This window comes from Telmatherina bonti, assembly GCF_933228915.1.
Source record: "Telmatherina bonti genome assembly, chromosome: 8".
NCBI lineage: Eukaryota > Metazoa > Chordata > Actinopteri > Atheriniformes > Telmatherinidae > Telmatherina > Telmatherina bonti.
In genome coordinates, this window is record NC_136626.1 from 39,323,933 (window position 1) to 39,345,066 (window position 21,134).

The 21,134-nt window shown below is 49.8% G+C and overlaps 1 protein-coding gene across 2 annotated transcripts in view; it reads left to right on the forward strand.

The window, feature by feature from the left end:
* Positions 1–1,049: 1,049 nt before the first annotated feature.
* Positions 1,050–21,134, forward strand: part of cpt2 (carnitine palmitoyltransferase 2) — a 20,706-nt gene continuing 621 nt past the window's right edge. The window contains exons 1-4 of one of the 2 annotated variants that reach the window (XM_079244527.1): positions 1,050–1,547; positions 2,831–2,911; positions 2,988–3,094; positions 3,776–5,077. In XM_079244527.1, coding sequence (XP_079100653.1) covers positions 1,366–1,547; positions 2,831–2,911; positions 2,988–3,094; positions 3,776–5,077 — 1,672 coding nt within the window. In that variant the 5' untranslated portion in view covers positions 1,050–1,365. The remainder of the gene's footprint in view (positions 1,548–2,830; positions 2,912–2,987; positions 3,095–3,775; positions 5,078–21,134) is intronic. The other variant, XM_079244528.1, reaches the window with a different exon arrangement.

The following is a 21,134-nucleotide window of genomic DNA, read 5'->3' on the forward strand; positions in this document are numbered from 1 at the left end:
GCTGGAGCCTATCCCAGCCGGCTTTGGGCGACAGGCAGGGTACACCCTGGACAGCTCGCCAGTCCACCGCAGGGCCAGTTTGGAATCATGTAGCCTTTATGACTGATTTCTGTGTTGGTAAGAAATATTTACTGCAGTGTTTCTGTAAAAAAAAAAAAATAATAATAATAATAATAAAAATAAAAATAATAATAAACTTTGTGCTGTTTTTACCACTGCAAAACAAACAAAAAAACATACAGTTAATATTGTCTAACATTTTAGATTAGAGGTTTAAATAAGCAACTAAACTCAGGACCATAATAATTTGGTTTAAACTAAGAGAATCCTGTCAGACAGAAATAATCCTCCGTCCTCTCAGTTAGATCTGCTGAAGTCAGGAAGGTGTTTCACAGTTCCTCTGGCCAAAGGTCCCTTAAACAAATATTGCATTCTGAGATTACATCTACAGTTGGTGTTTAGACTGCAAACTTATGAAAGCAGCAGGTTTGTTTTTTTAAGTAAGATGCTAGTTTTCTTTTTCTCTCAAATGAATACACACACACACACACACACATATGTATATATATATATATATATATATATATATATATATATATATATATATATATATATATATATGTATGTATGTATGTATGTATGTATGTATGTATGTATATACACATCTCTGTGTGTGTATCTGGAGAATGGGCTCAAACTCCCTGAACACGCAAAGCGTCAGGTTCATCGAGCGAATCAATACATTAATCTAAAATGGTAATATTGTTTTTGTTATGGGAGAGTATTATATACATAAAAAAGAATCAATTTTCTGTTTGAAGAATTTTGCGACTTGCTTTAAAAAATAAAAAATAAAAAAGGTTGGTTTAACGTCAACTACAACTTAAAGTTAGTCACTGTCAGAGCCTTTAACCTATCTAATTTAAATTTAAACGTGGGTTAAAATTTAGAGAAGTGACTTCATGCTTTAGTTACGCTTTAATGGGAAAAACTCAGGGAACATTCCTTGTTGGCCCGAAAACTCCGGGAAACTGGGCTGTAATAGGTCACGTGATATGTTGGCCAGGTCACACTTCCTTTTGTCGATTTAGTTTTATTTATTACTTTTTGTAGCTTACGAAATACTTTGTTTTTTATCAATTGAAACGACTTACAAAAAGATATTTTCGTTGCTTTGCCACTCCTAAAATGTCAAACTGATGTCCTGAAGTTAAATTGAGCTAACGTTAGCACGTTATCTGTCTGACAACTACTGACTGTCCTTTTGTCCCTTATTTGTCTTTTACACTGAAATAATTGGGTTTTTTTTTTTTTCCCCACATTAAGAAGTAACCTCTGTATATATTGAGTTTATCAGCTCGGACCATGGCCAGTTTGCTTTCAGTGCAGAAAGCTACTTCTGTGTGGAAATGTGGGAATGTGACTGACTGGAGAAGAGCTGCAGTAATTGTTCATTCCCGGGAATACAGCAGCAGGAAAACCTCGTCTTCAGAGTATTTACATGAGAGCCTGGTCCCATCCATGCATTACCAGAAGAGTTTACCCAGGTAAGATGATCAATGGGAGTGTTCAATGTGTTGGACTCTCTGAAGGAATTGGACTGTTATTAATCAGATAGTACCAGTCCAGTCCAGATAGTACCAGTCCAGTCCAGTCCAGATAGTACCAGTCCAGTCCAGATAGTATCAGTCCAGTCCAGATAGTACCAGTCCAGTCCAGTCCAGATAGTACCAGTCCAGTCCAGATAGTACCAGTCCAGTCCAGTCCAGTCCAGATAGTATCAGTCCAGTCCAGATAGTACCAGTCCAGTCCAGTCCAGATAGTACCGGTCCAGTCCAGATAATACCAGTCCAGTCCAGGTAGTACCAGTCCAGTCCAGATAATACCAGTCCAGTCCAGTCCAGGTAATACTAGTCCAGTCCAGATAATACCAGTCCAGTCCAGGTAGTACCAGTCCAGTCCAGATAATACCAGTCCAGTCCAGTCCAGGTAATACTAGTCCAGTCCAGATAATACTAGTCCAGTCCAGGTAATACTAGTCCAGTCCAGATAATACTAGTCCAGTCCAGGTAATACCAGTCCAAGTAGTACCAGTCCAGTCCAGTCCAGATAGTACCAGTCCAGTCCAGATAGTACCAGTCCAGTCCAGTCCAGTCCAGATAGTATCAGTCCAGTCCAGATAGTACCAGTCCAGTCCAGTCCAGATAGTACCGGTCCAGTCCAGATAATACCAGTCCAGTCCAGGTAGTACCAGTCCAGTCCAGATAATACCAGTCCAGTCCAGTCCAGGTAATACTAGTCCAGTCCAGATAATACCAGTCCAGTCCAGGTAGTACCAGTCCAGTCCAGATAATACCAGTCCAGTCCAGTCCAGGTAATACTAGTCCAGTCCAGATAATACTAGTCCAGTCCAGGTAATACTAGTCCAGTCCAGATAATACTAGTCCAGTCCAGGTAATACCAGTCCAAGTAGTACCAGTTCAGTCCAGTCCAGATAATACAAGTCCAGTCCAGGTAATACTAGTCCAGTCCAGATAATACCAGTCCAGTCCAGATAATACTAGTCCAGTCCAGGTAGTACCAGTCCAGTTATGTGTTAAGTGAAAGAAGGTGACCCAGTCATCAATTATAAATGACTGTAGGTAAAAGTTCAGGTTGGATTTAACCTGGTTGGCGCTGACACATTGACAGCTGACTTATTGGGGACATTATTTAATGTACCAGTTTAACCAGTCTCTTGATGTTCATTTTTCAAATGAAAGATTTTTTTTTTAACTTACTGACTATGGAAATGTACAAAATTAAATGATTTGGGCTGTTGTCTGTTTAGGCTCCCCATCCCAAAACTGGAGGATACTATCAAGAGGTATTTAGCAGCCCAGAAGCCGCTGCTGGATGAGCATCATTTCAGGTGTGTTTGTATTAGGATGTATTGATGACTGGATGCTTTCCACTCTAACACAGCTTTGTTTACCTGTTCCCTTCAGAACAACGGAGAAAATCGCTCTGGATTTCCAGAACGGTGTGGGAAAACAGCTGCACGAGGAGCTGGTGGCTCAGGACAAGAACAACAAGCACACAAGCTACATCTCTGGTACAGAGTGGTGTTTTACAACGACAGCTTCAGAGAAAATATGGAAGATTCTAACAAAATACACAGAAGGAAATAATGAAAGACAAAACAAATATTCAAACAAAATATATGAATAATATCAAGTAGTTTTTATAAAAACACAAGCATTAATTCAGACGACATGTCTGTATTTTGTACATGTATATTTCTATATATACTTATACTTCCTTTACATGGAGCGTGCTTAAATGGGTACGTGATCAAATAAAGGCAGAAGGATAATTTGTTTTATCTTTCTGATGTAAGTTTGTATGATGGAATTTCAGTGAGTTAACAGCCTCCTGTTGGGTTGTCTTCCTGCTGCCATATGTTATTTTACCCCAAACAATGCAGTGAACGGCTTCTCAGTTCTTAAACAAGCATGTGGAAAGACACATCGTGGAAAAGATGCTAGTCTAGGAATGGTCAGATCATCTGCATCAAGCAGAGGAAACATCCCTATACCTATCAAGTTTTTTATAATAATTTCTAAAAAGTTCATGAAATACACAAGTACATAATTTGTGCGAAAGGCAGAGAAAACTGTAGTTGTCATTATTTCACGCTTATTTTACCAGATAAAAAAACTGAATTAAAATGACTCTCCTGGGTTAGAAACTTTCATGTAGAAAGTATCAGTTTTACCACATGTGCTTCTTTCAGGTCCGTGGTTCGACATGTATCTGTCTGCGCGGGACTCTGTGGTGCTGAACTTCAACCCCTTCATGTCCTTCAATCCAGACCCGAAGCAGGACTACAATGGGCAGCTGGTGCGGTCCACCAACATGGTGTGTTCAGCCGTGCGCTTCATGAAAACGCTGCGAGCAGGATTACTGGAGCCCGAGGTTTTCCATCTGAACCCAGCAAAGAGTGACACCGATAGATTCAAGAAGCTGATCCGCTGGGTCCCGTCCTCTCTGTCCTGGTACGGCGCCTTCATGGTGAACGCATACCCTCTGGACATGTCCCAGTACTTCCGTCTCTTTAACTCGACCCGTATTCCTAAACGGGGGCGAGACGAGCTCTTCACTGAACAGGAAGGCCGACATCTGCTCGTGATGAGAAAAGGAAACATTTACGTGTTTGACATCGTTGACAGAGACGGGAATCTGGTGAAGCCTGCAGAGATCCAGTCCCACCTGAAGTTCATTTTGTCCGACTCGGCGGAGGCGGCGTACCCTCTGGGCGTGCTGACCAGTGAGAACCGGGACGTGTGGGCCGGGCTGAGAGACAAGCTGATAGCTGCTGGAAATGCAGAGAATTTACGGCTTGTGGACAGCGCCCTTTTCTGTCTGTGTCTGGATGACGAGAGCATGCGGGACCACATTCACATCTCCCACAACATGCTGCATGGAGACGGCTGCAACCGCTGGTATGACAAGTCCTTCAGCATCATCGTGACCAAAGATGGACAGGCAGCCATTAACTTTGAGCACTCGTGGGGCGACGGCGTGGCCGTCCTTCGCTTTCAGAACGAGATCTTTAAAGACACGACGGAGCGGCCGCTGGTGCACCCGGATTCTCAACCTGCTGCTGTTGACTCAGCCTCGGCTGTACGAAAGCTTCACTTCAACCTGGACGCTGAGCTGCAGGGCGGCATCAAAAAAGCCAAGGAGAACTTCGACTCGGCCGTGTCCAAACTCGCCATCGATGCCATGCAGTTCCACAGAGGTGGGAAGGAGCAGCTGAAGAAGAGTAAGCTGAGTCCAGACGCTGTCGCACAGCTGGCCTTCCAGATGGGCTTCCTGAGGCAGTACGGCCACACGGTAGCCACCTACGAGTCATGCAGCACTGCCGCTTTCAGACATGGACGCACAGAGACCATCAGACCAGCCACCGTGCACACCAAACGCTGCTCGCATGCCTTCGTTTTCCAGCCTGACAAACACAACGTGGAGCAGCTGCGTGGCATGCTGAACGACTGCTCCAAGTATCATGGGCAGCTCACCAAAGAGGCAGCAATGGGTGTGTACAACATGTGCACACACTTCCAAGTGCGCACGTGTCATTGTAGCCTGTTCCAGTTCAGGGTCTGAACACGTGTGTATATATGAATGTGTAGACTACACCCGAAGTGTTCTACGTCGTCTCCACACTGAGCTTATCGTCATGGAACAAGACAGACTACCGAGTAAATGACCGTTACCCATAATGCTCCAGTCCTCTGCTGCCTCACAGCTCATCCTGGAGCATTATGGGTAATTCTCATTTCACTAGCGGTAAGTGCACTTGGTAGCATGCAGATTACCTCCAACAGTTGGTAGCGTGCAGACTACTACCTCCAACAGTTGGTAGCGTGCAGACTACTACCTCCAACAGTTGGTAGCGTGCAGACTACTACCTCCAACACTTGGTAGCGTGCAGACTACTACCTCCAACAGTTGGTAGCATGCAGACTACTACCTCCAACAGTTGGTAGCATGCAGACTACTACCTCCAGCACTTGGTAGCATGCAGACTACTACCTCCAGCACTTGGTAGCGTGCAGACTACTACCTCCAGCACTTGGTAGCGTGCAGACTACTACCTCCAGCACTTGGTAGCGTGCAGACTACTACCTCCAGCACTTGGTAGTGTGCAGACTACTACCTCCAACAGTTGGTAGCGTGCAGACTACTACCTCCAACACTTGGTAGTGTGCAGACTACTACCTCCAACACTTGGTAGCGTGCAGACTACTACCTCCAGCACTTGGTAGCGTGCAGACTACTACCTCCAGCACTTGGTAGCGTGCAGACTACTACCTCCAACACTTGGTAGTGTGCAGACTACTACCTCCAACAGTTGGTAGCGTGCAGACTACTACCTCCAGCACTTGGTAGCGTGCAGACTACTACCTCCAACACTTGGTAGTGTGCAGACTACTACCTCCAACACTTGGTAGCGTTCAGACTACTGCCTACAACACTTGGTAGCGTGCAGACTACTACCTCCAACACTTGGTAGCGTTCAGACTACTACCTCCAGCACTTGGTAGCGTGCAGACTACTACCTCCAACACTTGGTAGTGTGCAGACTACTATCTCCAACAGTTGGTAGCGTTCAGACTACTACCTCCAGCACTTGGTAGCGTGCAGACTACTATCTCCAACAGTTGGTAGCGTGCAGACTACTACCTCCAACACTTGGTAGCGTGCAGACTACTACCTCCAACAGTTGGTAGCGTTCAGACTACTACCTCCAGCACTTGGTAGCGTGCAGACTACTACCTCCAGCACTTGGTAGCGTGCAGACTACTACCTCCAACAGTTGGTAGCGTGCAGACTACTACCTCCAGCACTTGGTAGCGTGCAGACTACTACCTCCAACACTTGGTAGCGTTCAGACTACTACCTCCAACAGTTGGTAGCGTTCAGACTACTACCTCCAGCACTTGGTAGCGTGCAGACTACTACCTCCAGCACTTGGTAGCGTGCAGACTACTACCTCCAACAGTTGGTAGCGTGCAGACTACTACCTCCAGCACTTGGTAGCGTGCAGACTACTACCTCCAACACTTGGTAGCGTTCAGACTACTACCTCCAACAGTTGGTAGCGTGCAGACTACTACCTCCAACACTTGGTAGCGTGCAGACTACTACCTCCAACACTTGGTAGCGTGCAGACTACTACCTCCAGCACTTGGTAGCGTGCAGACTACTACCTCCAGCACTTGGTAGCGTGCAGACTACTACCTCCAGCACTTGGTAGCGTGCAGACTACTACCTCCAACAGTTGGTAGCGTGCAGGCTACTACCTCCAACAGTTGGTAGCGTGCAGACTACTACCTCCAGCACTTGGTAGTGTGCAGACTACTACCTCCAGCACTTGGTAGCGTGCAGACTACTACCTCCAACACTTGGTAGCGTGCAGACTACTACCTCCAACACTTGGTAGTGTGCAGACTACCACCTCCAACAGTTGGTAGCGTGCAGACTACTACCTCCAGCACTTGGTAGCGTGCAGACTACTACCTCCAGCACTTGGCTGCGTGCAGACTACTACCTCCAACAGTTGGTAGCGTGCAGACTACTACCTCCAACAGTTGGTAGCGTGCAGACTACTACCTCCAACACTTGGCTGCGTGCAGACTACTACCTCCAACAGTTGGTAGCGTGCAGACTACTACCTCCAACAGTTGGTAGCGTGCAGACTACTACCTCCAGCACTTGGTAGCGTGCAGACTACTACCTCCAACAGTTGGTAGCGTGCAGACTACTACCTCCAACAGTTGGTAGCGTGCAGACTACTACCTCCAACAGTTGGTAGCGTGCAGACTACTACCTCCAACAGTTGGCTGCGTGCAGACTACTACCTCCAGCACTTGGTAGTGTGCAGACTACTACCTCCAACAGTTGGTAGCGTGCAGACTACTACCTCCAGCACTTGGTAGCGTGCAGACTACTACCTCCAGCACTTGGCTGCGTGCAGACTACTACCTCCAACAGTTGGTAGCGTGCAGACTACTACCTCCAGCACTTGGTAGCGTGCAGACTACTACCTCCAGCACTTGGCTGCGTGCAGACTACTACCTCCAACAGTTGGTAGCGTGCAGACTACTACCTCCAGCACTTGGTAGCGTGCAGACTGCTACCTCCAGCACTTGGTAGTGTGCAGACTACTACCTCCAGCACTTGGTAGCGTGCAGACTACTACCTCCAACAGTTGGTAGCGTGCAGACTACTACCTCCAACAGTTGGTAGCGTGCAGACTACTACCTCCAACACTTGGTAGTGTGCAGACTACTACCTCCAACAGTTGGTAGCGTGCAGACTACTACCTCCAACAGTTGGTAGCGTGCAGACTACTACCTCCAACACTTGGTAGTGTGCAGACTACTACCTCCAGCACTTGGTAGCGTGCAGACTACTACCTCCAGCACTTGGCTGCGTGCAGACTACTACCTCCAACAGTTGGTAGCGTGCAGACTACTACCTCCAACAGTTGGTAGCGTGCAGACTACTACCTCCAACACTTGGCTGCGTGCAGACTACTACCTCCAACAGTTGGTAGCGTGCAGACTACTACCTCCAACACTTGGTAGCGTGCAGACTACTACCTCCAGCACTTGGTAGCGTGCAGACTACTACCTCCAGCACTTGGTAGCGTGCAGACTACTACCTCCAACAGTTGGTAGCGTGCAGACTACTACCTCCAACAGTTGGTAGCGTGCAGACTACTACCTCCAACAGTTGGTAGCGTGCAGACTACTACCTCCAACACTTGGTAGCGTGCAGACTACTACCTCCAACAGTTGGTAGCGTGCAGACTACTACCTCCAGCACTTGGTAGCGTGCAGACTACTACTTCCAGCACTTGGTAGCGTGCAGACTACTACCTCCAACAGTTGGTAGCGTGCAGACTACTACCTCCAACAGTTGGTAGCGTGCAGACTACTACCTCCAACAGTTGGTAGCGTGCAGACTACTACCTCCAACACTTGGTAGCGTGCAGACTACTACCTCCAACACTTGGTAGCGTGCAGACTACTACCTCCAACAGTTGGTAGCGTGCAGACTACTACCTCCAACAGTTGGTAGCGTGCAGACTACTACCTCCAACAGTTGGTAGCGTGCAGACTACTACCTCCAACACTTGGTAGTGTGCAGACTACTACCTCCAATAGTTGGTAGCGTGCAGACTACTACCTCCAGCACTTGGTAGCGTGCAGACTACTACCTCCAACAGTTGGTAGTGTGCAGACTACTACCTCCAGCACTTGGTAGCGTGCAGACTACTACCTCCAACACTTGGTAACGTGCAGACTACTACCTCCAACAGTTGGTAGCGTGCAGACTACTACCTCCAGCACTTGGTAGTGTGCAGACTACTACCTCCAACAGTTGGTAGCGTGCAGACTACTACCTCCAACACTTGGTAGCGTGCAGACTACTACCTCCAACAGTTGGTAGCGTGCAGACTACTACCTCCAACACTCTATAGCGTGCAGACTACTACCTCCAACACTTGATAGCGTGCAGACTACTACCTCCAACACTTGGTAGCGTGCAGACTACTACCTCCAACACTTGGTAGTGTGCAGACTACTACCTCCAACACTTGGTAGCGTGCAGACTACTACCTCCAGCACTTGGTAGTGTGCAGACTACTACCTCCAACACTTGGTAGCGTGCAGACTACTACCTCCAACAGTTGGTAGCGTGCAGACTACTACCTCCAACAGTTGGTAGCGTGCAGACTACTACCTCCAACAGTTGGTAGCGTGCAGACTACTACCTCCAACAGTTGGTAGCGTGCAGACTACTACCTCCAACAGTTGGTAGCGTGCAGACTACTACCTCCAACAGTTGGTAGCGTGCAGACTACTACCTCCAACACTTGGTAACGTGCAGACTACTACCTCCAACACTTGGTAGTGTGCAGACTACTATCTCCAGCACTTGGTAGCGTGCAGACTACTACCTCCAACCGTTGGTAGCGTGCAGACTACTACCTCCAGCACTTGGTAGCGTGCAGACTACTACCTCCAACACTTGGTAGCGTGCAGACTGCTACCTCCAACACTTGGTAGTGTGCAGACTGCTACCTCCAACACTTGGTAGCGTGCAGACTACTACCTCCAACAGTTGGTAGCGTGCAGACTACTACCTCCAACACTTGGTAACGTGCAGACTACTACCTCCAACAGTTGGTAGCGTGCAGACTACTACCTCCAACAGTTGGTAGCGTGCAGACTACTACCTCCAACAGTTGGTAGCGTGCAGACTACTACCTCCAACACTTGGTAGCGTGCAGACTACTACCTCCAACAGTTGGTAGCGTGCAGACTACTACCTCCAACACTTGGTAGCGTGCAGACTACTACCTCCAACACTTGGTAGCGTGCAGACTACTACCTCCAACAGTTGGTAGCGTGCAGACTACTACCTCCAGCACTTGGTAGTGTGCAGACTACTACCTCCAACACTTGGTAGCGTGCAGACTACTACCTCCAACAGTTGGTAGCGTGCAGACTACTACCTCCAACAGTTGGTAGCGTGCAGACTACTACCTCCAACAGTTGGTAGCGTGCAGACTACTACCTCCAGCATTTGGTAGTGTGCAGACTACTACCTCCAGCATTTGGTAGCGTGCAGACTACTACCTCCAACAGTTGGTAGTGTGCAGACTACTACCTCCAACACTTGGTAGTGTGCAGACTACTACCTCCAACACTTGGTAGCGTGCAGACTACTACCTCCAACAGTTGGTAGCGTGCAGACTACTACCTCCAACAGTTGGTAGCGTGCAGACTACTACCTCCAGCACTTGGTAGCGTGCAGACTACTACCTCCAACAGTTGGTAGCGTGCAGACTACTACCTCCAGCACTTGGAAGTGTGCAGACTACTACCTCCAACAGTTGGTAGCGTGCAGACTACTACCTCCAGCACTTGGTAGCGTGCAGACTACTACCTCCAACAGTTGGTAGCGTGCAGACTACTACCTCCAACAGTTGGTAGCGTGCAGACTACTACCTCCAACACTTGGTAGCGTGCAGACTACTACCTCCAACAGTTGGTAGCGTGCAGACTACTACCTCCAACAGTTGGTAGCGTGCAGACTACTACCTCCAGCACTTGGTAGCGTGCAGACTACTACCTCCAGCACTTGGTAGTGTGCAGACTACTACCTCCAACACTTGGTAGCGTGCAGACTACTACCTCCAACACTTGGTAGCGTGCAGACTACTACCTCCAACAGTTGGTAGTGTGCAGACTACTACCTCCAGCACTTGGTAGCGTGCAGACTACTACCTCCAGCACTTGGTAGCGTGCAGACTACTACCTCCAACAGTTGGTAGCGTGCAGACTACTACCTCCAACAGTTGGTAGCGTGCAGACTACTACCTCCAGCACTTGGTAGCGTGCAGACTACTACCTCCAGCACTTGGTAGCGTGCAGACTACTACCTCCAGCACTTGGTAGCGTGCAGACTACTACCTCCAACACTTGGTAGCGTGCAGACTACTACCTCCAGCACTTGGTAGTGTGCAGACTACTACCTCCAACAGTTGGTAGCGTGCAGACTACTACCTCCAGCACTTGGTAGCGTGCAGACTACTACCTCCAACAGTTGGTAGCGTGCAGACTACTACCTCCAACACTTGGTAGCGTGCAGACTACTACCTCCAGCACTTGATAGCGTGCAGACTACTACCTCCAGCACTTGGTAGCGTGCAGACTACTACCTCCAGCACTTGGTAGCGTGCAGACTACTACCTCCAGCACTTGGTAGCGTGCACACTACTACCGCCAGCACTTGGTAGCGTGCAGACTACTACCTCCAGCACTTGGTAGCGTGCAGACTACTACCTCCAACACTTGGTAGCGTGCAGACTACTACCTCCAACACTTGGTAGCGTGCAGACTACTACCTCCAACACTTGGCTGCGTGCAGACTACTACCTCCAACAGTTGGTAGCGTGCAGACTACTACCTCCAACAGTTGGTAGCGTGCAGACTACTACCTCCAACAGTTGGTAGCGTGCAGACTACTACCTCCAACACTTGGTAGCGTGCAGACTACTACCTCCAGCACTTGGTAGCGTGCAGACTACTACCTCCAGCACTTGGTAGCGTGCAGACTACTACCTCCAACAGTTGGTAGCGTGCAGACTACTACCTCCAGCACTTGGTAGCGTGCAGACTACTACCTCCAACAGTTGGTAGCGTGCAGACTACTACCTCCAGCACTTGGTAGCGTGCAGACTACTACCTCCAGCACTTGGTAGCGTGCAGACTACTACCTCCAACAGTTGGTAGCGTGCAGACTACTACCTCCAACAGTTGGTAGCGTGCAGACTACTACCTCCAGCACTTGGTAGCGTGCAGACTACTACCTCCAACAGTTGGTAGCGTGCAGACTACTACCTCCAACAGTTGGTAGCGTGCAGACTACTACCTCCAACAGTTGGTAGCGTGCAGACTACTACCTCCAACAGTTGGTAGCGTGCAGACTACTACCTCCAACACTTGGTAGCGTGCAGACTACTACCTCCAACACTTGGTAGCGTGCAGACTACTACCTCCAACACTTGGTAGCGTGCAGACTACTACCTCCAGCACTTGGTAGCGTGCAGACTACTACCTCCAGCACTTGGTAGCGTGCAGACTACTACCTCCAACAGTTGGTAGCGTGCAGACTACTACCTCCAGCACTTGGTAGCGTGCAGACTACTACCTCCAACAGTTGGTAGCGTGCAGACTACTACCTCCAACACTTGGTAGCGTGCAGACTACTACCTCCAGCACTTGATAGCGTGCAGACTACTACCTCCAGCACTTGGTAGCGTGCAGACTACTACCTCCAGCACTTGGTAGCGTGCAGACTACTACCTCCAGCACTTGGTAGCGTGCAGACTACTACCGCCAGCACTTGGTAGCGTGCAGACTACTACCTCCAGCACTTGGTAGCGTGCAGACTACTACCTCCAACACTTGGTAGCGTGCAGACTACTACCTCCAACACTTGGTAGCGTGCAGACTACTACCTCCAACACTTGGCTGCGTGCAGACTACTACCTCCAACAGTTGGTAGCGTGCAGACTACTACCTCCAACAGTTGGTAGCGTGCAGACTACTACCTCCAACAGTTGGTAGCGTGCAGACTACTACCTCCAACACTTGGTAGCGTGCAGACTACTACCTCCAGCACTTGGTAGCGTGCAGACTACTACCTCCAGCACTTGGTAGCGTGCAGACTACTACCTCCAACAGTTGGTAGCGTGCAGACTACTACCTCCAGCACTTGGTAGCGTGCAGACTACTACCTCCAACAGTTGGTAGCGTGCAGACTACTACCTCCAGCACTTGGTAGCGTGCAGACTACTACCTCCAGCACTTGGTAGCGTGCAGACTACTACCTCCAACAGTTGGTAGCGTGCAGACTACTACCTCCAACAGTTGGTAGCGTGCAGACTACTACCTCCAGCACTTGGTAGCGTGCAGACTACTACCTCCAACAGTTGGTAGCGTGCAGACTACTACCTCCAACAGTTGGTAGCGTGCAGACTACTACCTCCAACAGTTGGTAGCGTGCAGACTACTACCTCCAACAGTTGGTAGCGTGCAGACTACTACCTCCAACACTTGGTAGCGTGCAGACTACTACCTCCAACAGTTGGTAGCGTGCAGACTACTACCTCCAACACTTGGTAGCGTGCAGACTACTACCTCCAGCACTTGGTAGCGTGCAGACTACTACCTCCAGCACTTGGTAGCGTGCAGACTACTACCTCCAACAGTTGGTAGCGTGCAGACTACTACCTCCAGCACTTGGTAGCGTGCAGACTACTACCTCCAACAGTTGGTAGCGTGCAGACTACTACCTCCAGCACTTGGTAGCGTGCAGACTACTACCTCCAGCACTTGGTAGCGTGCAGACTACTACCTCCAACAGTTGGTAGCGTGCAGACTACTACCTCCAACAGTTGGTAGCGTGCAGACTACTACCTCCAGCACTTGGTAGCGTGCAGACTACTACCTCCAACAGTTGGTAGCGTGCAGACTACTACCTCCAACAGTTGGTAGCGTGCAGACTACTACCTCCAACACTTGGTAGCGTGCAGACTACTACCTCCAGCACTTGGTAGCGTGCAGACTACTACCTCCAACACTTGGTAACGTGCAGACTACTACCTCCAACACTTGGTAGTGTGCAGACTACTACCTCCAGCACTTGGTAGTGTGCAGACTACTACCTCCAACACTTGGTAGCGTGCAGACTACTACCTCCAACACTTGGTAGTGTGCAGACTGCTACCTCCAACACTTGGTAGCGTGCAGACTACTACCTCCAACAGTTGGTAGCGTGCAGACTACTACCTCCAACACTTGGTAACGTGCAGACTACTACCTCCAACAGTTGGTAGCGTGCAGACTACTACCTCCAACACTTGGTAGCGTGCAGACTACTACCTCCAACAGTTGGTAGCGTGCAGACTACTACCTCCAACACTTGGTAGCGTGCAGACTACTACCTCCAACAGTTGGTAGCGTGCAGACTACTACCTCCAACACTTGGTAGCGTGCAGACTACTACCTCCAACACTTGGTAGCGTGCAGACTACTACCTCCAACAGTTGGTAGCGTGCAGACTACTACCTCCAGCACTTGGTAGTGTGCAGACTACTACCTCCAACACTTGGTAGCGTGCAGACTACTACCTCCAACAGTTGGTAGCGTGCAGACTACTACCTCCAACAGTTGGTAGCGTGCAGACTACTACCTCCAGCATTTGGTAGTGTGCAGACTACTACCTCCAGCATTTGGTAGCGTGCAGACTACTACCTCCAACAGTTGGTAGTGTGCAGACTACTACCTCCAACACTTGGTAGTGTGCAGACTACTACCTCCAACAGTTGGTAGCGTGCAGACTACTACCTCCAGCACTTGGTAGCGTGCAGACTACTACCTCCAACAGTTGGTAGCGTGCAGACTACTACCTCCAACAGTTGGTAGCGTGCAGACTACTACCTCCAACACTTGGTAGCGTGCAGACTACTACCTCCAACAGTTGGTAGCGTGCAGACTACTACCTCCAACACTTGGTAGCGTGCAGACTACTACCTCCAACAGTTGGTAGCGTGCAGACTACTACCTCCAACACTTGGTAGCGTGCAGACTACTACCTCCAACAGTTGGTAGCGTGCAGACTACTACCTCCAGCACTTGGTAGCGTGCAGACTACTACCTCCAACAGTTGGTAGCGTGCAGACTACTACCTCCAACAGTTGGTAGCGTGCAGACTACTACCTCCAACACTTGGTAGCGTGCAGACTACTACCTCCAACAGTTGGTAGCGTGCAGACTACTACCTCCAACACTTGGTAGCGTGCAGACTACTACCTCCAACACTTGGTAGCGTGCAGACTACTACCTCCAACAGTTGGTAGCGTGCAGACTACTACCTCCAGCACTTGGTAGTGTGCAGACTACTACCTCCAACACTTGGTAGCGTGCAGACTACTACCTCCAACAGTTGGTAGCGTGCAGACTACTACCTCCAACAGTTGGTAGCGTGCAGACTACTACCTCCAACAGTTGGTAGCGTGCAGACTACTACCTCCAACAGTTGGTAGCGTGCAGACTACTACCTCCAGCATTTGGTAGTGTGCAGACTACTACCTCCAGCATTTGGTAGCGTGCAGACTACTACCTCCAACAGTTGGTAGTGTGCAGACTACTACCTCCAACACTTGGTAGTGTGCAGACTACTACCTCCAACACTTGGTAGCGTGCAGACTACTACCTCCAACAGTTGGTAGCGTGCAGACTACTACCTCCAACAGTTGGTAGCGTGCAGACTACTACCTCCAGCACTTGGTAGCGTGCAGACTACTACCTCCAGCACTTGGTAGTGTGCAGACTACTACCTCCAACAGTTGGTAGCGTGCAGACTACTACCTCCAGCACTTGGTAGCGTGCAGACTACTACCTCCAACAGTTGGTAGCGTGCAGACTACTACCTCCAACAGTTGGTAGCGTGCAGACTACTACCTCCAACACTTGGTAGCGTGCAGACTACTACCTCCAACACTTGGTAGCGTGCAGACTACTACCTCCAGCACTTGGTAGTGTGCAGACTACTACCTCCAACACTTGGTAGCGTGCAGACTACTACCTCCAACACTTGGTAGCGTGCAGACTACTACCTCCAACAGTTGGTAGTGTGCAGACTACTACCTCCAGCACTTGGTAGCGTGCAGACTACTACCTCCAGCACTTGGTAGCGTGCAGACTACTACCTCCAACAGTTGGTAGCGTGCAGACTACTACCTCCAACAGTTGGTAGCGTGCAGACTACTACCTCCAGCACTTGGTAGCGTGCAGACTACTACCTCCAGCACTTGGTAGCGTGCAGACTACTACCTCCAACACTTGGTAGCGTGCAGACTACTACCTCCAGCACTTGGTAGTGTGCAGACTACTACCTCCAACAGTTGGTAGCGTGCAGACTACTACCTCCAGCACTTGGTAGCGTGCAGACTACTACCTCCAACACTTGGTAGCGTGCAGACTACTACCTCCAGCACTTGGTAGTGTGCAGACTACTACCTCCAACAGTTGGTAGCGTGCAGACTACTACCTCCAGCACTTGGTAGCGTGCAGACTACTACCTCCAACAGTTGGTAGCGTGCAGACTACTACCTCCAACACTTGGTAGCGTGCAGACTACTACCTCCAGCACTTGATAGCGTGCAGACTACTACCTCCAGCACTTGGTAGCGTGCAGACTACTACCTCCAGCACTTGGTAGCGTGCAGACTACTACCTCCAGCACTTGGTAGCGTGCAGACTACTACCTCCAGCACTTGGTAGCGTGCAGACTACTACCTCCAGCACTTGGTAGCGTGCAGACTACTACCTCCAACACTTGGTAGCGTGCAGACTACTACCTCCAACACTTGGTAGCGTGCAGACTACTACCTCCAACACTTGGCTGCGTGCAGACTACTACCTCCAACAGTTGGTAGCGTGCAGACTACTACCTCCAACAGTTGGTAGCGTGCAGACTACTACCTCCAACAGTTGGTAGCGTGCAGACTACTACCTCCAACACTTGGTAGCGTGCAGACTACTACCTCCAGCACTTGGTAGCGTGCAGACTACTACCTCCAGCACTTGGTAGCGTGCAGACTACTACCTCCAACAGTTGGTAGCGTGCAGACTACTACCTCCAGCACTTGGTAGCGTGCAGACTACTACCTCCAACAGTTGGTAGCGTGCAGACTACTACCTCCAGCACTTGGTAGCGTGCAGACTACTACCTCCAGCACTTGGTAGCCTGCAGACTACTACCTCCAACAGTTGGTAGCGTGCAGACTACTACCTCCAACAGTTGGTAGCGTGCAGACTACTACCTCCAACAGTTGGTAGCGTGCAGACTACTACCTCCAACAGTTGGTAGCGTGCAGACTACTACCTCCAACAGTTGGTAGCGTGCAGACTACTACCTCCAACAGTTGGTAGCGTGCAGACTACTACCTCCAACACTTGGTAGCGTGCAGACTACTACCTCCAACAGTTGGTAGCGTGCAGACTACTACCTCCAACACTTGGTAGCGTGCAGACTACTACCTCCAGCACTTGGTAGCGTGCAGACTACTACCTCCAGCACTTGGTAGCGTGCAGACTACTACCTCCAACAGTTGGTAGCGTGCAGACTACTACCTCCAGCACTTGGTAGCGTGCAGACTACTACCTCCAACAGTTGGTAGCGTGCAGACTACTACCTCCAGCACTTGGTAGCGTGCAGACTACTACCTCCAGCACTTGGTAGCGTGCAGACTACTACCTCCAACAGTTGGTAGCGTGCAGACTACTACCTCCAACAGTTGGTAGCGTGCAGACTACTACCTCCAGCACTTGGTAGCGTGCAGACTACTACCTCCAACAGTTGGTAGCGTGCAGACTACTACCTCCAACAGTTGGTAGCGTGCAGACTACTACCTCCAACACTTGGTAGCGTGCAGACTACTACCTCCAGCACTTGGTAGCGTGCAGACTACTACCTCCAACACTTGGTAACGTGCAGACTACTACCTCCAACACTTGGTAGTGTGCAGACTACTACCTCCAGCACTTGGTAGTGTGCAGACTACTACCTCCAACACTTGGTAGCGTGCAGACTACTACCTCCAACACTTGGTAGTGTGCAGACTGCTACCTCCAACACTTGGTAGCGTGCAGACTACTACCTCCAACAGTTGGTAGCGTGCAGACTACTACCTCCAACACTTGGTAACGTGCAGACTACTACCTCCAACAGTTGGTAGCGTGCAGACTACTACCTCCAACACTTGGTAGCGTGCAGACTACTACCTCCAACAGTTGGTAGCGTGCAGACTACTACCTCCAACACTTGGTAGCGTGCAGACTACTACCTCCAACAGTTGGTAGCGTGCAGACTACTACCTCCAACACTTGGTAGCGTGCAGACTACTACCTCCAACACTTGGTAGCGTGCAGACTACTACCTCCAGCACTTGGTAGCGTGCAGACTACTACCTCCAACAGTTGGTAGCGTGCAGACTACTACCTCCAACACTTGGTAGCGTGCAGACTACTACCTCCAACACTTGGTAGCGTGCAGACTACTACCTCCAGCACTTGGTAGTGTGCAGACTACTACCTCCAACACTTGGTAGCGTGCAGACTACTACCTCCAACAGTTGGTAGCGTGCAGACTACTACCTCCAACAGTTGGTAGCGTGCAGACTACTACCTCCAACAGTTGGTAGCGTGCAGACTACTACCTCCAACACTTGGTAGCGTGCAGACTACTACCTCCAGCACTTGGTAGTGTGCAGACTACTACCTCCAACACTTGGTAGCGTGCAGACTACCACCTCCAACAGTTGGTAGCGTGCAGACTACTACCTCCAACAGTTGGTAGCGTGCAGACTACTACCTCCAGCATTTGGTAGTGTGCAGACTACTACCTCCAGCATTTGGTAGCGTGCAGACTACTACCTCCAACAGTTGGTAGTGTGCAGACTACTACCTCCAACACTTGGTAGTGTGCAGACTACTACCTCCAACAGTTGGTAGCGTGCAGACTACTACCTCCAGCACTTGGTAGCGTGCAGACTACTACCTCCAACAGTTGGTAGCGTGCAGACTACTACCTCCAACAGTTGGTAGCGTGCAGACTACTACCTCCAACAGTTGGTAGCGTGCAGACTACTACCTCCAACACTTGGTAGCGTGCAGACTACTACCTCCAACAGTTGGTAGCGTGCAGACTACTACCTCCAACACTTGGTAACGTGCAGACTACTACCTCCAACACTTGGTAGTGTGCAGACTACTACCTCCAGCACTTGGTAGCGTGCAGACTACTACCTCCAACACTTGGTAGCGTGCAGACTACTACCTCCAACACTTGGTAGCGTGCAGACTACTACCTCCAACACTTGGTAGTGTGCAGACTACTACCTCCAGCACTTGGTAGCGTGCAGACTACTACCTCCAACACTTGGTAGTGTGCAGACTACTACCTCCAACACTTGGTAGTGTGCAGACTGCTACCTCCAACACTTGGTAGCGTGCAGACTACTACCTCCAACAGTTGGTAGCGTGCAGACTACTACCTCCAACACTTGGTAACGTGCAGACTACTACCTCCAACAGTTGGTAGCGTGCAGACTACTACCTCCAACACTTGGTAGCGTGCAGACTACTACCTCCAACAGTTGGTAGCGTGCAGACTACTACCTCCAACACTTGGTAGCGTGCAGACTACTACCTCCAACAGTTGGTAGCGTGCAGACTACTACCTCCAACACTTGGTAGCGTGCAGACTACTACCTCCAACACTTGGTAGCGTGCAGACTACTACCTCCAGCACTTGGTAGCGTGCAGACTACTACCTCCAACAGTTGGTAGCGTGCAGACTACTACCTCCAACACTTGGTAGTGTGCAGACTACTACCTCCAACACTTGGTAGCGTGCAGACTACTACCTCCAGCACTTGGTAGTGTGCAGACTACTACCTCCAACACTTGGTAGCGTGCAGACTACTACCTCCAACAGTTGGTAGCGTGCAGACTACTACCTCCAGCACTTGGTAGTGTGCAGACTACTACCTCCAACACTTGGTAGCGTGCAGACTACTACCTCCAACAGTTGGTAGCGTGCAGACTACTACCTCCAACAGTTGGTAGCGTGCAGACTACTACCTCCAACAGTTGGTAGTGTGCAGACTACTACCTCCAACACTTGGTAGTGTGCAGACTACTACCTCCAACAGTTGGTAGCGTGCAGACTACTACCTCCAACAGTTGGTAGCGTGCAGACTACTACCTCCAGCACTTGGTAGCGTGCAGACTACTACCTCCAACAGTTGGTAGCGTGCAGACTACTACCTCCAACAGTTGGTAGCGTGCAGACTACTACCTCCAACACTTGGTAGCGTGCAGACTACTACCTCCAACAGTTGGTAGCGTGCAGACTACTACCTCCAACACTTGGTAGCGTGCAGACTACTACCTCCAACACTTGGTAGTGTGCAGACTACTACCTCCAACAGTTGGTAGCGTGCAGACTACTACCTCCAACACTTGGTAGTGTGCAGACTACTACCTCCAACACTTGGTAGCGTGCAGACTACTACCTCCAACACTTGGTAGTGTGCAGACTACTACCTCCAACAGTTGGTAGCGTGCAGACTACTACCTCCAACACTTGGTAGCGTGCAGACTACTACCTCCAGCACTTGGTAGTGTGCAGACTACTACCTCCAACACTTGGTAGCGTGCAGACTACTACCTCCAACACTTGGTAGTGTGCAGACTACTACCTCCAACAGTTGGTAGCGTGCAGACTACTACCTCCAACACTTGGTAGTGTGCAGACTACTACCTCCAACAGTTGGTAGCGTGCAGACTACTACCTCCAACACTTGGTAGCGTGCAGACTACTACCTCCAACAGTTGGTAGCGTGCAGACTACTACCTCCAGCACTTGGTAGCGTGCAGACTACTACCTCCAACACTTGGTAGCGTGCAGACTACTACCTCCAACACTTGGTAGCGTGCAGACTACTACCTCCAGCACTTGGTAGCGTGCAGACTACTACCTCCAGCACTTGGTAGCGTGCAGACTACTACCTCCAGCACTTGGTAGCGTGCAGACTACTACCTCCAACACTTGGTAGCGTGCAGACTACTACCTCCAACACTTGGTAGCGTGCAGACTACTACCTCCAACACTTGGTAGCGTGCAGACTACTACCTCCAACACTTGGTAGCGTGCAGACTACTACCTCCAACACTTGGTAGCGTGCAGACTACTACCTCCAACACTTGGTAGCGTGCAGACTACTACCTCCAACACTTGGTAGCGTGCACACGACCCTGAATTGGAATACTTATGATAATCATGATAAATATGTGAAATCAGTGGCCGCGTTAGACTAGTCGTTTCCATGGTAACGGCTAATCTATGTTGGGTCGCTGCGTCTGACAGGAAACCCTGAAACTCTGTGTCCTCCACAGCTCGTGTTTTACTCTTGACAGGAGGATCCAGGCTTCGCTAAC